General features: G+C 40.0%; 1 protein-coding gene across 1 annotated transcript in view; it reads right to left on the reverse strand.

The window, feature by feature from the left end:
- The window catches only part of PKHD1 (PKHD1, fibrocystin/polyductin), a 234,406-nt gene that overhangs the window by 216,496 nt on the left and 1,816 nt on the right, over positions 1-16,094 (reverse strand). The window contains exons 3-17 of the mRNA XM_026040938.1: positions 15,736-15,877; positions 14,674-14,773; positions 12,107-12,164; positions 10,870-10,948; positions 8,788-8,862; positions 7,612-7,676; positions 6,713-6,752; positions 6,338-6,408; positions 5,160-5,261; positions 4,761-4,856; positions 4,038-4,173; positions 3,142-3,256; positions 2,422-2,697; positions 1,925-2,014; positions 491-581 (exon numbers count right to left, since the gene is read on the reverse strand). Coding sequence (XP_025896723.1) covers positions 491-581; positions 1,925-2,014; positions 2,422-2,697; positions 3,142-3,256; positions 4,038-4,173; positions 4,761-4,856; positions 5,160-5,261; positions 6,338-6,408; positions 6,713-6,752; positions 7,612-7,676; positions 8,788-8,862; positions 10,870-10,948; positions 12,107-12,164; positions 14,674-14,773; positions 15,736-15,877 — 1,536 coding nt within the window. The remainder of the gene's footprint in view (positions 1-490; positions 582-1,924; positions 2,015-2,421; positions 2,698-3,141; positions 3,257-4,037; positions 4,174-4,760; positions 4,857-5,159; positions 5,262-6,337; positions 6,409-6,712; positions 6,753-7,611; positions 7,677-8,787; positions 8,863-10,869; positions 10,949-12,106; positions 12,165-14,673; positions 14,774-15,735; positions 15,878-16,094) is intronic.

The raw sequence follows: 16,094 nt of genomic DNA on the forward strand, positions 1-16,094 counted from the left end.
TTATCGATGATTTTTACAAAGGCTAATATTTTATACTTCACCTGACCAGTCAAATATTCACCAGATATTTGCACTGGACACACTGATGAATACAGCAGTCAGCAAGGAAGACTGAAACCAAAGATCCCTAGGGTTGGAATCAACTTGAGCTATAGCTATGGGCTCTATCAGATTTGCTTCCCCAGTAGAGATACTGAAACATGAATAATTTCATATGCCCTGGAACTTGCATTCTTTGTATCTATCTGTAATGTTCCTAACCACAAGAACATATCACGTACTCTGATAAGTGTGCTGTAATACATGACGAGTTGTGTAATATATTACAGGAAGAGATAAGATATTAATCATGTTTTTAATAAGTAACATAAGGTCTTCCATTAGAAAATAAAAATGAACATCCAAGGAAAAAATGTGTGTAAAGTCTTTAAATTGTACATAAAAGAATCAAAGATCACACTAAATACTTCTTGACAAAGAAAAACATTACCTTTCTCAAAGCCATTCTGGAAAAGAATTTTAGCAGAAGATGCCTCAGTTTCACACCCTACTGAAAGAAGCCCCTCTATTGCTATTTGTACCTTTAGAAAAAAAAAAAAAAAAAAGAAATAAATAAACAGAAATGAAGTAATGAAGTTATGGTACAACAGTATTTGGCAAATTTCATAGCATCATTTCATAGCATCATTAAGGTTCTGGGCAGCCTGTTCCAGTGCTCCGTCACTCTCACTGGTAAGAAATTTTTCCTTAAGTTCCTGTGGAACTTTTGATGCTTCAATCTGTGGCCATCTCCTCTTGTGCTATTGCTGGCCACCACTGAAATGAGACCTGCCCCATCCTCCTCACTGCCTCACTCGAAGTATTTATATACAGTGATCAGATCCCCTCTCAGCCTTCTCTTTCTCAGACTGAACAGGCCCAGCTCTCTTAGCCTTTCCTCATAGGGCAGATGTTCTCCTCATAGCCCTGTGCTGGACTCTCTCCAGCAGTTTCACATCCCTCAACATGGAGAAGAAGCAGAAAGTTTCAACACATTAAGTCATAGCTGCATTTTTCATCAAAAAGAGAAGGATGGCAAGGCAGCTTTGTCAAAGCGGGTAGATGGTAAAAATCAGCTCAAAACAGTTTGAACTTCCAGCTGAACAAAGCACAGGCCTCCAACAGCCTCATCAGAATGATGCAATTTATAACAAGAACTATACCATTCCTACCATTCGTGTGCTGATGACCTGGGCAACTTGAGGCATCCCAGGTGACAGCAGACACCTCTGGGCAGGCAACTAAACAGAGAGCTTGGTCAACACAACTGGTGGCATTAGAGTGTTTTAGCTCATTCTCATCATCTTTTACCAGATATCTGCCACCATCCTAGATACCATGAGGTTAAGGGACACAGTCTCTTCAATGAGACATATCTCTAGTCAAATCTTTGGCAGGCTGATCAGTCCCATCAAGCCCACGAATCTGAATGCTCCTCCAAGCTCCATCCATTGCACTGCTTTGATGTCTAAGGACTATCACAGAGGAGATATACAGAGTGGTTTTGACAGTGGTCAAGTCTGATTACAGTTGCTGTAGTAAGGATGTTTGCTCACTGTATCAGTGTTTCCAAACATACTGGTCTGGAGCTCCTGTCTGAAGTCAGGAGCCACAAGCTACCCATCCCAGATATCACATACATGAAACTGCTGATTAACAGTCACCACACATGGGCTTTGCTGCAGACAGCGGAGGCCAAGATCAGATGCTGTGGTGCATTGCCTGGGCAATTCAATCCCCCAAAAAACAGACACTCCCAATACCAAATATCATCATTTACCATACAAAATCTACCTAAGTATCTAGGCCTTGACTGCTATGAAGTGCCATAGCTCCATCAGTTGCACCCCGGTACAGACTGGGCTTTCAGTGTTGAGACACCTACCTGTTGAGCAGTAGCATTTGTGGGAATCATGTCACTGAATATGTTGTTCCAGGAGATACTAAACCACCCTGTACCTGACACAGTCAACATCTGACAGGTAAAGAAGCAAATAAACACATTTTAAAAGATACGAACCTCGTAAAATATATGGAATTCAAATTTGACATATAAATCTTCAACCAAGGAACATTTTATAGCCAGTATATGAAGCTTCTAGTCACTAATTAGTAAGGTAAAATCTGAGGGAAGGCAGCTTTGCATTTGGTTCAACACATTAGTTGATTAAAATGCAAACATATGGGTTAGGTCAACTTGCTGATATGTTTTGAAAGCCATGTACAGCTTCAGCTCATATGACACTATTCACTCAGCCATCTAAAAGAGGTTGGGAATACATTTTCATATTTAGCTAAGTCAAGGTCTTTACCATTAGAATTTGCTATACTCTGCATAGTCAAGGTCAATCTAGCTTCCAGGGCCAAGCACAAAGCACTGACCTGCACTTCAGGAAGCTGCAAAGCACGAGCCCGAATTTCATGTCTTTCCAGGTAGTAAGTATTCACTACCTGGGGATTCAGCCATGTGTTGTGTATCTGCACACCAACTCTCATCCCACTGCTGGGTGCCTTGCCATGATGCCAAGCTTCCAGGTAGTACCTTGAGCCAGCAGTTAGCTCAAATTTGGGGGATTTTTGCTGCCAGTTTTCACTCCAGCTCTTCTCCCAGTGCTCCAGCCATTCGGAATTGCCCTCAGGGAGAGAAGCTATTTTTGCCTATGTACAAACCAACAAAATCATCAGTTAGAGCTGTTTCTCCGCCTAACAAAGCCACCAAGTCCATCATCACAGCTTCAGTGATGCAAAGAGGCTTGTGATAGTAACCAGGGGGTGATATTTCTATAGGGGGAAAAAAATAATTTAAAAAAGTAGGACAGAAAGTCTCCAGATCCCCTTGCACGGACAGATGTGTTGAACTGCTAAAATTGTCTCCCAGAAAAGACGTTCAAAGACTGAGTGCAACAACGAGCCTTTCATGACTCATGAAAGCTGAGTTCTTGATAAAGGCCAATGTAAAACCAAATATAATCATACATACTTAAATCCACCACAGGTGCAGAACAAGGCACACTAAGCTAATTCCTACTGGAAAAATTCTTATATTAAATATAACTCTTCCTTATCCTAACCCTTTTATTTTTGCTCTGCCAGCAGTAATACCTTACATTCTGGATCTTGAGACAAGCTCAAATACAGAGATGCCTGACCATCTGCTTGAATCCAGAAGGTATAATTGTTGGTCTCAGGAGCCACAAAAAATCCACGAAGTCTGGAGCTAAACAAAAACAAAATATCAGTAATACACAAACATTAGTGTACTCCCAACAAACCCCATCTTCGCACGTACACAGCATGTGGAAGGAGTGCGGGATGTAACTATGTCCAAAAAACACACATTCAGGGATTTAAAACTGCTACAAATACACAAAAAAAATCATTTTCAGATTAAACAATGGTTTGAAATAAGTTTAAGGTGAAAAATGAGGTATTCCTCCCAAAAAGTGGCCATGATTTTGCTGGTGACCACTTATCTTTGTGCATTTTTACTTAAGCAAAGTCTTAATACTGTCCATGTATTGTGCCCAGCCAATACATTCATAGCTGTCTCAAGAGGCCCTAATGGTCACTAGCACTGTTCAAAGACAGATTTGCAGCTTGGGGGAAATCAGTTTATTTCTACTAGCACCAGCTGTGCTGCCACTGTCAAAGTTAACTAAGGATCTGACCCTCCACATCTGGCCAGGACTCTAACCCAAGGCAGCCTCTACTAGAGCTGTTTTTTCCTCTGCAGTTATTTCTTTTGTGGTATTTCAGCACATCCAGGACAGTCAGAGGAAAAATACCGAGCAAAAGTGAGAAGAGGAAAAAAAAAAATGTATAAAAAAATCACTGAACATTTTGAGCTTCAAAGGGGCATTGGAGTAGAGGGCTTGCTTTGATTCACATGAGCTTTGCAGTCAGGCTTTGCTGTAAAGAACTGTCAGGTGTTATTGCTGCGCCTTACACTACTGAAGGTGATTGCCATGGCTTCATCTCTTTTTAAGATCACTAAGTACCTGAATGACTGCTTTGCCCCAGACAGAAATCTTACTGGGGAACTGGCATTAGGTACAAACTGCCATCTATATCCAGGACCTGCTTCTGTCAGATCAGAGGCGTCATCCCAGACTTCAAAGAGAAGCCCTCTGTTTCCTAGAAAGTTAAAATAAAAATGTTCTCAGTATCAGCCAACCAAACTCCCAGAGCACATGCTAGAATTAGTGCTGCAAGAAGACAGGCCAGAACAGAAGATTTTAATAATAGATTCACTCCATTTGAGTGTCTATTTCCACTCCAAGGTAAAATACAGTTCTGGCTTTCAGGTTTTTTTTTTCCACCTTGACACCCTTCACCACAAAAAGCAAAAGTCCTCCAAGAACAGAGCTTCCAATCTAGTGTGCCTGTTGTCCTGCAGGAAGAAATGCTGTGCTAAGCCATGGCCAAAATTAGCCAGCCTCTCTTTCACAGGGAACAATTTCTGTCTCCTAAAAAAATGTCTGTGCATCATTTTCAATAGATTTAAGCATCAATACGAACTTCCCCCACCACCACCACCATAATCCCTCTGCAAGTGATGGACTGAGCTCTCCTTCTTTCCTGTTCTTATCAACCAGCTTGAAGTTGAAGCAGAGAGTGTTTTGGGAAGCCCAGTTTCTTTACTACATTCGCCACCAAGTGATTACCACCCTCCATTTCTGCACCTTTGCCCATTTGAGTTTTTAGTTATACGAATCCTGTACCTGGATGGGGGCCAGCAAGTCTCCTGCTCTTGATGACAGGCTCAATGGTGCAGATGATCTTCTGGGGAGAAAGGTGCTGGACTTTACAGCAGACACCTGGCAGCCAGGAAAGGAGTCAACAGGGCATGTGAGATCTAGAAAAACACCTGGTCCTTGAAATAAACATAGTTTCTCTCCAAAAATACTAAAAAGACCAGAATCCTGCCCTTAAACCATGAACAAGTAAAATAGTTCATTCCCTGATCAAATTAACTAGGTGTTCCTAAGCCAAGAATTGCAACTCCTTCACTTACTGTCCATTACTACTGGTTGAGTTGCTGTGGTCAATGCCAATACCATTGTATTAGGGGGGAAAAAAAACAACAAGAACAAAATAATATTTAACACATCTCCCCTTACCTGCAGCTGTGACCTGCACCGGCTCCTCAAAGAAATCCCCTGTGATAGTGAGCTCAGTGCCTCCACCAAGACTTCCACTAGCTGGAAAAACAGAGGCTATTTCTACAAAAAAAACCACAAAGTGAAGTCTGAACATGAGCATGGAAAGATTGATCCCATTCCTACTTCCGTCAAAGCAGTGCATTTTGCACTATTTACAACAGGAACAGGCTCCTGTGAATGAAATAGGGCTCTCTAATGCTTCATTCATCTCTTGGAAGCCATGGGGATTGCAGAGAGCTTGCCCATGTAACAGGAGAAATATTGCCTGGACTGTTATTTAGTCCTGCATCTGTCATGTTCAGAGTGCAACTGAGGAACTCTGAAAAAAATTGAAATAAAGTTTTTTTTTGACTTCATCTGACTTATTTCTGAATTTAACCTACAAATACTACTGAGCTTTCCAATAGTCCTTGCAGGACACATTCAAGAAGCTGAATATCTCGCCACAAACATCCATATTGTGACCACTCAAATATTTCCATATTTGCTCTTTATTAACACCATCCTCTGTCAACTTGTAAACTTACTTTTCTCTTTGATGAAAAATTATTTATTTTTCACTCAAATGTCCTGGTCTGAGCATCTAATTGCATTTTTACAGTGTTGAAAAAATCTAATGACAAAGCTGGCAAATTTTTCCAGATCTTCATATTTTTTCATAATTCATCCAATTTCAAAACCTTACTGTTACGAAAACTGCAATCTTACCAAATACAGTGTGATTTAAGAGGGGAAAAGGATATAAAACTTCACTAGATCCAACACTTCAAGTCTATTGCTGCTACAGAACACAGTGCTGTTCCCTGGATGAGTCTCCCAATTCAGATCTGTCCACCAGAGAGTACGAAGACATCTCTAAGAGATGAAAAAATAATACACTGAGGATTTAGGGCACGACCTAAGGCAGGACAGCCAGCCTTAGCATGTGAATTTGGTCTTTGTTCAATTTTCTATCTGCAGCTTCCTGTGCAATCAGCTCACAATACAGCATAACATACTAGGGGAGCTGCACACCTAAAAACAAGAACACAACATTACCATACCCTTGGGAAGAACAGCAACAAAATTTTTTTTTCCTAGACTACTCTGGAATTGCCAAGGGAGTGTGCAACCAATGAGATAGATCAGCGCAATACCTGAATGTGTTTGATACAAGAAAAGGTCCTGTTTAGCACTGATGAGCCAAGCATCTTTGTCTACTGCTGATCTGCAAGGGAAAGAAAATGCTCAAGAGGTACATGGATCTTTAAACTGGGATTAGACCTTCTCTGGAGAGAACTGGACACCTTAGTATTAAGTATTAATACTAAGAATGTTAAGTATTAAGCCTCTAAAGTGAAGGTTTTGAAGGAGAAATGACCTCCCCTTCCATCCCTAATACAATAAAAATCTTTTCAAAGGAGCAAAATAATTTTCAGTAAAATTTCCTACACTTATCTCAGGTTCAAAAAAAAAAAAATGCAACTGTGTTCCCCCATGAAAATACGGAGGACTAGAAGGTATTCACTTACCTTCCTTTGTTGAACACTGAGAAGCTGACATTATGGGACCCTGGTGGAGAGAATACACATACTTTACAGAGGGAACGTGAAGGGCTCCATGATGAGTGTATTCTACCAAATGTAGGTGTTTCAGAATTATTCTTAATTTACAAGAGGAGAAGAAAGTATGTCAACATGTACTATAAGTGACAGACCAGAAAACTCTCAGAAATAGCAAATAAAACCAATCAAAATCCCAATAAGCCCATCAAGAACTTCACAAGTCTCTAGTTGATATAGGGCCATGACTATATACAGAAGTCTATATGTGAGCTCCCAACACAACCAGTGTTAGGTCAGGCATCATTTGAGATGCTGTAGAGCAGTGCAGACACCTATAGACCATCAACAGACGTGGCACAGGATCTACAACAGATCATGGCCTTCTGATGGCACCAAAAGACCACATGGAACATCGTACAGCATCTCAGGCTCATGTATGTGCAGGATCTGAACTGCATAACAATATAAAGAGCTTAGAACCTTAGATCATAGGTAGACATTGAATTGTGAATACCTAAAATAATATATCTTGAGTCTGATTTTCAGGAGTAGGATTTGTTTGCATAAATGCTTTGTTTTATCTTGAATCTGTGAGATCTAGATGGTGAGAAGTGAGGAAAAAGAAGAAGCTACAATGCAAGGGATCCAAACTGCTACCAGAAGGGCCATGAATGTGGGCCTCCAACCTATTTATATATGTTAAATCCAGAGGAAAGAGAAGGTCTGTCACATACAAGAAAAAGCAAAGAAAAGAAGAAAAAAAATAACAAACTGAACAAATGAACAAAGACATGAAAGAAGCCAAATGACTTCACTGCTGTTGGCTATATCCAAGAAGGTGGAGTTTGTGCTCCCTTTTTACTGACCTATGTGGCTGCCTTCCACTCGGCACTGCAGGGTCCCCAGTCCATCCTCCACCCGAACAGGATAGCTGCAGAGAGATAAAGGATGTCATTCTTTTTCCTCTCAAAGTGTCAGAAAAATGCAGAGGAATCACCAAACCAAGCAAAATGCAGAGTTTTGCATCTGAGCAAGTCACTCAGCTTCCCTTAGAAGAGGTGAGAAAAGGTTGTTTCACACTTGTCTCATGATCATGGACAGATCACATAGATCTACAATCAGTTTACATAAAATTTGTTCCCTTTTTGCCTTCTGCAATACTTGAGAAAGGCATTTCAGACCTTCAGTGCCTCTGGGAAGAGAAGAGCCATGGAAGAACACAAGTCCCATCTCCAACTCACATTTGCATTTAAGTTCCCCTCCTGGGATGCAGAGGGGATTTTACAGTGAAATAAGTGTGTCCACAGAGGACTACAGGAATCTTAGCACCAATTTCTGTGCAATCAGGATTTTCCCTTGACTATCTACAACAGAAACCTGCCATATCTCACATTTTCTCCGCCCTTTTTCCAGGGATCAACTTTCTCTTATGGCTCAAAGTATAAAAGAAACTGTACACAACAATAAAGGGAATGTTACTGCACAGTCTCTGGCAGGTGCAGCAGTCCAGAAGCATCTCTTACTACTTCCAGGACATAGGGATACATTCATTCCAAGAAATGTGCAGTGTCAGGAGTTGGTCATTGGATGCTGTCCACCTATATTGTTAAATTGTTAGAACTCTCCTGGCACACATTTGGCCAAATTCAACTAACTCACCTTTAAATTACAACCGTATATGATTCATTGTTAAGAGACTGCGTTGACCCAAGTCTATACCCAGTAGGTAGCTTGGACTTGGACATTGCTACCCTGTTTTGGAGTCTAAGAGAGCTGAACAAAAATCCGGATGCAGCCAGGCCATAACACATGGCTTCTGGTCCAGAAAGCAACTTCTGGTCCTCACTCATTACATCTAGACCACAGATCCTCTCTGTGACCATAAAGAGACAGCAGTCCTCATCCACTCCAACTATAAAACTTGCAGACAACACCTTGTCATTCTTCATATTACAAAAAAGCCAATAACCAATAATTTTTTCTATTCACAAGCTATGCTGAGTCTTTATATAAATACAAACCAAATGTCAGTCAAAACTAACATGTGTCCTGCTTGTTTGTCAACAAAAGAGCAGAGACTGGTCCATCCATCTCCTTCTGACACAAGGAGAGCTGGCCTAGGCAGAAAGAAAACAGGAAAGACACAACTTTAAGACAAGATACAGAGCTTCTCGGTTGAAATTATGATCTTTTATTGAACTGAGACTCCAGCAAACAATTTCTGCTAGAGATCAAACTCATAAGAGCAAAATGGAGTATTTCCACCTTGAAGAAGCATTGGGAAAGAGGCAGGTTCCACTGGAGAAGAGGAATCAGGTGGGAACAATAAATTAACAGTAATTAGCATAAGCAGCAAAGGGTAGTAATGATTCTTTGAGAATTAACAGGCAATTAAGGGAAACATGTAATTAAAAACTTACTATAATGCAAACACTTTGCTATGACCTAGACTTCAGAGTGCAGTTATAGGAGGTTTTATTAATAGAGTTTTCTAGTATTCAGATAGCTTTTTTTTAAGGAAAATTTTAAAAAGTATTGTAGGATTGTGAAACAATTGATTTAACATCACTGGACCATTATATCCCATTATATTTCAAGCCTGAAAAAAAGAGTGCAGAATGCCTTCATAAGTATAAAAACTTTTACCTCTTCCGCTTTGAGTCTTACCAAGTGTGAACTGAGTTGCACATGGCTTTGGTGAAGTTATAGAATCACAGAATGGTTGAGGTTGGAAGAGACTTCTAGTAATCATTTAGTCCAACCTTCCTACTCAAGCAGGGACACCAAGAGCACCCTGCACAGGAACAATAAGTCCAAATTCCTTCTAGTACTTCCTAGTACTTCCTAGTACCTAGTTACCAGCAAACAAACAAGTATGGGACAAGCATTCTCGTGAAGCAATAGTATGCACTTGTGAGGTATGCTAATATTTGGAGTCCGTTTCCTCTTTGATTATGAGTGAGCTTATGCTGTAAATGAATAATGTGGCAATGAAGCACACAGTCACATCCAATCCAAAGTCAGATAGCCCAGCCTTTCTTCACATTGATCAAAGATCTCACAGTTCCGTCAAAGGCTAATAAATATTGAACAAAGGACACATTCATGGGTTTCCAGAGAGTAAAAAAAATGTAGGGCTGATATCAGGTGCAATTAACATGCCAGGAATTTGCAACGGACATTTTGATTAGCAGAAAATTTAGACATTTAGCAAGAAAATTTTCCACTCAGTCTGAGGAATAGCTAAGAAACATGCAGTGGTCAAACATCTGCATGTGTGCAAACTGGTAATTGGAATTTCTAGGTAACTAGTAGGGATATTAAGCTTCCCTGGGTCCTGAACTTTTCCTTAAAATACTAGAGTAACTATAGATTAATAATTTGTTTAAAGTATCCATCTGGGCTTAGTGATCCACTGCCATGGTCATAAGAGCAAGGAAAATAGAAGCCAGAGAGTTTTTAGAAATGTATGTATGGAAAAGTTATGGAAATATGAAGGCTGTTCCTGATCAAATTCAAACCTATTTTGGACTCACTGTGCTTAAAGTCCTGTTGTCCCAGAATCAAAAAATTTGGAAATTTACCTGCTTTTCTGTATCATGCATAATCAAAAAAGAGCAGAAAAAAATGAAACCTTTCTTGAAAAGAGAAAAATGGACAGAGAAGAATTGAAGCAATGCAAACTTTTTTTTTTTTGTCTCAAAATTCTTCTGCTTGGCCTTTTGACTCCCCATGGGAGTGTTTGCTTCAAACTAAAGTATTTCTAAAAATGCAAATGAAAGGGAAAATTTATTTAACTTTTAGATTCTGACATTATTTTAATTAGTTAAATTTTAATTTGCTAGCCAAAATAAAATCTACAACAACCAGATGCAATTACAGTACAATTCACACTGAGCTGTGATTGACTGTGCTGCCAGTAAACAAACCAACTAGCTTAATGGACCAGTTGCAATTAGATTAACAAAGTTTGCTGGAGCCCAACTCATGAGCTGCAATAAACCACAAAAGAAGGAAATGGCAATTCTGGGCCAACTGGCTGCGATTTATTGCTGTCAAAGAGGCTGATGGAAGAAATGCCAGTTTACAGAGACTAGGGCAGGTAGCAGTTTATATATAATTACCCATCGACATAATCGACATTGAAGTCCAGGGTTTCATATCTTCCAGTAATTGTCTTCCCATAGAGCTGTATTAAATTTCCTGTTTGAAAGGGAATGGAAGTTAAAGTGAGTCTTTTAAAAGCAGAATTGCAGATTTTGTGAACTGAAGAGAAATTCTTGGTCCCTGCAGTTTGCAGAGTGGCCCAGATGGCTGCATTGGTGTCTGCTCTCTGTATCAAACTTCAAGGTGACTTTACACTCAAATTCCCTTGTCCAAAAAGAACACTCCTTTGTTTCACACACACAAAACAATCTATTCTTGATTTTTCCAACTCGCCTCCACCATTGGTACTGAGAAGATATTTCCCTTCATTTATTTTGTTAACTAAAAACATCTAATTGAACTCAATTCCAGAACACCATGGCTCAGACATTATCACCCACATGCACTAAGCATGTTTGTGCTGCTTTTGTGAACTAAACATGTTCTGAGCCCAAAAAATGTCAAGAGATGTGACTCTGGACCTGAAATCCACTCCTAATTTCTAATTATTTTCAAGTGGACTTAGGTGATTAGATCCTTTAGGTACTTCTAAATCACAGAAAATATCTCTTTGCACTCCTAGGGGACAGAATATTTTGATTGATCATGAACTTGGAAATATATAATAACTATATAATAACTATATATAGTTCTATATATATAACTATTTAATAACTATAATAAACTTGGAAATACCAACAGAACAGCAGTAGGGAGGAAAAAAAGAAACAATATGTTTTCCAAACAGCACTTAACTGTTCATACCAGTACCAATGATCATCTTTTCAGGTAACTTTGAAGTCTTAGCTAAAAACCTCATTAACCGCAAGTGTGTATGACATCATAATATCAGCACCAAATAGCTAGTCCTTGTTAAAAATACTACGACAGAAATAAAACAATTGGTCTAAGAACTGAGATTGATTAAATTTACCTCTACACTAAACAACATCTCTGCTGAGGCAGAGTTTGTCCATGGAGAGCAAGTACCAAAAGCCCCAATGGTCAGTACAGATTATCTGTTTTTCTTGCATCCAACGCAGAAAACTTTTCCCCTATGAAAATCCATTTTCCGGTTCAGCATGAGTTTGGACATTAAGTTCTAGAGATGCCCCTTTTAATCCCCAGCAAGACAGTCCCACCATAAGGAGAAAGACGCTATGGAACATCAAATAATAATTAAAGTGGGCTCCATCTTCAAGAAAGATATCATACCTGGGACGCCAGATGGTGGACTAATTTGGTAAACCACAGGTGTCTGCACAGCAGAGAACTGCAAGGAGAAATTTGTAGTTAAATGGCAGTCGTTTTCACAGCAGCCTGACAAGATCTGATTACACATTGCTCGCAACACAGTTGGCGACCCATTTCAGAGCCTCACATTTTAGGATTTGATCTTTGAAGTGGAGCCCTGCTCTGAAAAGGGAGCAAGTCCAGACATACCCTTCTTATCCTGGAGATTTGTACCCCCTCTGCATTCAGATCTGACCTGCTGCTATTTTTGCATTCTCTTTGTCTGTGTGTAAGTTGCTCACCCCAGCTTGAGACATTTATTATTCATAAAAGATGGTTTTATAAAAAATCCAAACCACGCTTTTTTTAAGTCAAGGCTCCATTTTGCCTAGCATGGTGGCCTCAGTCCCTTCCCCTCTTGCCGAGATAAGATATCCTTAAAAACTATTTCTGCATCACAAAACAGAGAGCCAACCTTGCCTTCAACAAGCTTGTTGACTCCCAGACTCTTAAAGCATCATCTTTGCCAAGAAAATGCTAACATTGGCCCAATTTGAGCTCCATCTTAATGTGATATAATACATTAGCATTGTTTTCAGAAAGTACTGTCTTTCCCTCCTCATCCCCTCTACGCTCTATGCTTTATCCAAGCTTTTCTTGGATGTCATTCCCTTTCAGAGCCCAGTCTTCTTTCCTGGTAATGGTCACATGAAAAAAAATGACTGAATAACCATACACTGACTCCAGTGCTGGTCACCACAGAGAAGCAAAGGCAGCATCACACCCAAGACAGGACAAGATTCAGAAAAAGACTTCGAAAAACAGTTTGGAAATCCGGGGCCACTAGCTGACACTGAAGTCTGAGCTGTTTAGACTTGCTGCTGCCTGCAGCAGGCTTTTTCAATCTACTGCAGAGGAGAAAATTAATTTTTAATACGCATAGCTCCCAGGTCCCAGTCCCAAAACAAAGAGACACATTGTGTTTTATTTAGCTTGGAATGTGTCTCATTAACAACATCCCCTGGTGATTTTTCATCAGCTCTCTAAGCTAGCTGAACCACCCAATGACTCGTCAGCTTTAATGTGCCATTTACTGAAACACTGGGCTTTCTTGCTCAATGCTCAAATTTAGCACAGAGGTGGGACGTGACTCCCAAACACACCAGGCCTCATCCTCAAGCAAACATCCAAGCTTAAGCATTCCACTCTGCACGAATCCCTGGCACCATCATCATTAACAACTTTGACACCACCATACCCCACAACCTCCAAAGACAATGTATTCTGACTTCTGGTTTGCTGGTGAAAAGCTCCAACAGGCCTGAAGAGATGCCCTTTTCTGAAAGCAGAGGTATTCTTGCCCTTTGCTGCCTGACAGTGCTGACAAGCTCTACACTAACACTTTACAGCTTGGAGCATAACCCCAGAAGAAGTAATCACGTAAGCTCCTCCATTCAGTTCAACTAGAATTGTCTGGACTAGGCTAATACTGTGTCTGTCCATTGTTTGTACCTGCATAGCTGCTTTTATGTTAAAACGTCTGGGCCCGTTCACAAAAACAGTGACAGTCAGGTATCGAACTGAGGTCCTAGAGGGCTACAAAAACTTAATCCACGGAAATTTTCAAGACTCAGATAAATAAATCCCTGAGCAACCCAGTCTGATCTCACAGCTAACATTGTTTTCAGCAAAAAGGGACCTCCTAAGGTCTATCCAACCTGAGTCTGTAATTCCAAGATTGTATAAATTGCTCTGCAGTAATATGAACACAGTTAGAAAAGTGGCAGGTAAAGAGCCCTATAGGCAGATTGAGAAAGCATCTTCAGCCAGTAGGTATATGTGCAACCTGTACCTCTCCATGGTCCTTATGAATCCATTGAAGAATGGTATTATGCTCCACTTCTGACGTTGTCTCCAGAAGGAAACATAGGGACTAACTAACATTTTCAGCAGGAACAAAGTCAAATGATCTTGGGCCAAGAACAAGAAAGTCTAAAGTTTGCCACAGCACTTCAGGTTGATGCAATTTTTAGTTGTTTACACTTACGTCTCAGGGTTCATTAGTTGCCTTCAATGTTTACTTGATGAGCCAATGGATTTCCTTATAAATGGTAGCATGATCAGGTATACCCTTCTAAAAGCATTCCCTTGAAAGTTGAACATGCTGGCAAATAAGGCCATGGGTTCACAAAAAGCATGGTTGATTGCTTAGACAATTCTCCTGGACAAGGAGCAAGGTGCTAGAAGATTCACAATAAGGTGGACAATGATTTCAGTGCTGAAACAGGTTAACAGACACAGTTTTTTGCTTCAGAAAGGCATCCTAGATTGCTTAATCTATCCAACGACAGACTAAGCACTGAGTACATATGTGCATTTCATTTTTAAAGATGTAAGTTGCAGCTTGACCTTCTTGTCCTGACATGCAATCTGGCAGGCAGTATGAAAGATACTCACAGGATGTCTCCTGTGATTGATCTCAAGCCTAAAGGTTGGCTATCTTCAATATTTTGAACTCTATCATCACTTCCATTCTTGCTTGATTGTACCTTGAAAGTATAGCTTTCTTTTTCCATCCCAGTCAGATTGTTAATCATCCTTCCTTGTGATAGCAACTCCACATAGTACAAACCTTCCCGAGGTGAAGACCTGGAAGGAAAAAAAAAGCCACTTTTTTATACAGAATTATGTTTATTTTTAAGCAAATTCCATATGTTTCTTGGGGTCTACATGCTTGTCAGATCCCTTGAGGCTTTGATAGAGCAAACAAAGCTTGCACTAAGATATATAGGTCAAAGCAGTCTCCTAAAAAGCTGGAATTAAAGAGAAATGTGGACCCAGAGCAAGAATTTCAGAGAAATACAAAAGATTAGAGGGCTATATCAGAACTCTAACTATCCAAATTGTATGTAAATGCAAAACACATACATGCTCATTAGTGTTCATTAATACTAATAACTAATTGTTATTCATTAGTATTAAAATAACCCAAGGCTGCCTAGATTTACAGGGCAGCTTGATCCTGGTTTGTAAATTAATGATGCATCCTTAATGCACATAGTTTCTCATCATAATATTCACCAGAAGAAATAACTCCCAGCGAAATCATAGAAGCCAGAGATGGAAGAGCTCCATTAGGGTCCCCCTTATAGCTTCTTGAGAGGCACTTAATCTTCTAGTTGAAAGAAAAAGATCTTTGAAATTGTGACAGACTGGAAAAGGAGCTTGGATTGCTTAGGCAATACTCAAACACATTACATTTCCAGCTCTACCACTACTTTTTTATGATCATGGACAGGTCAAGGCTACCTAAAAGGGAAGAAATCCCTAGATTTTCTTGGGAATTACACGCCTAAATAATTAGTTGCTCACAAACCTTTAAGTATTAGAGTCTTAGGTTTTCCAAAACTCATTGTAAGACCCACAAGATGCTGATCCCAGTGCTTTCTTAAGCTGAAGCAAGTATAAATGCAGCACAGTTTAGGAGGAGCAGCACTGATCAGATACAGTGATAGCAGCAGCCACACACTCCCAAACTGCCTGTTCGAGCACAAAAAAAGTGAGGATCCTACTAGGAAAATAACAGACAGCTATCCACACAAAGATCATACCTTGTTCTGCATCTTATGGTGGATGAGTCAAAATACATAGGAGAAACATCACAAGGTAATCTGGGTAGACCTGGATTCACTAGGGACACCTCCAGATGGGAGCCACTGGCCAAGGAATGCTCTAGTTGGTGAGATGCTGAACCTAAGTAGTCAAAAATGAATGAGAAGAGCTTAGTGAGGACATAACTCACTTTCAGGCATGCATGATATAAAAATGGAATGTGAGATTTGCTGTTTCTTTAGCAGCAGTGCTTAGCACTCCTAAGTAGGGGTGTATCCCTCTCTGAAGACACGAGTTCCCCCTCCTTCCCACTCATCTTCTCTATAGGAACATAACACCATTCAGAGGAGCAATACAC

The sequence above is a fragment of the Nothoprocta perdicaria genome, unplaced genomic scaffold (assembly GCF_003342845.1).
Source record: "Nothoprocta perdicaria isolate Ctin4 unplaced genomic scaffold, notPer1 scaffold_101, whole genome shotgun sequence".
NCBI classification, from domain to species: Eukaryota; Metazoa; Chordata; class Aves; order Tinamiformes; family Tinamidae; genus Nothoprocta; species Nothoprocta perdicaria.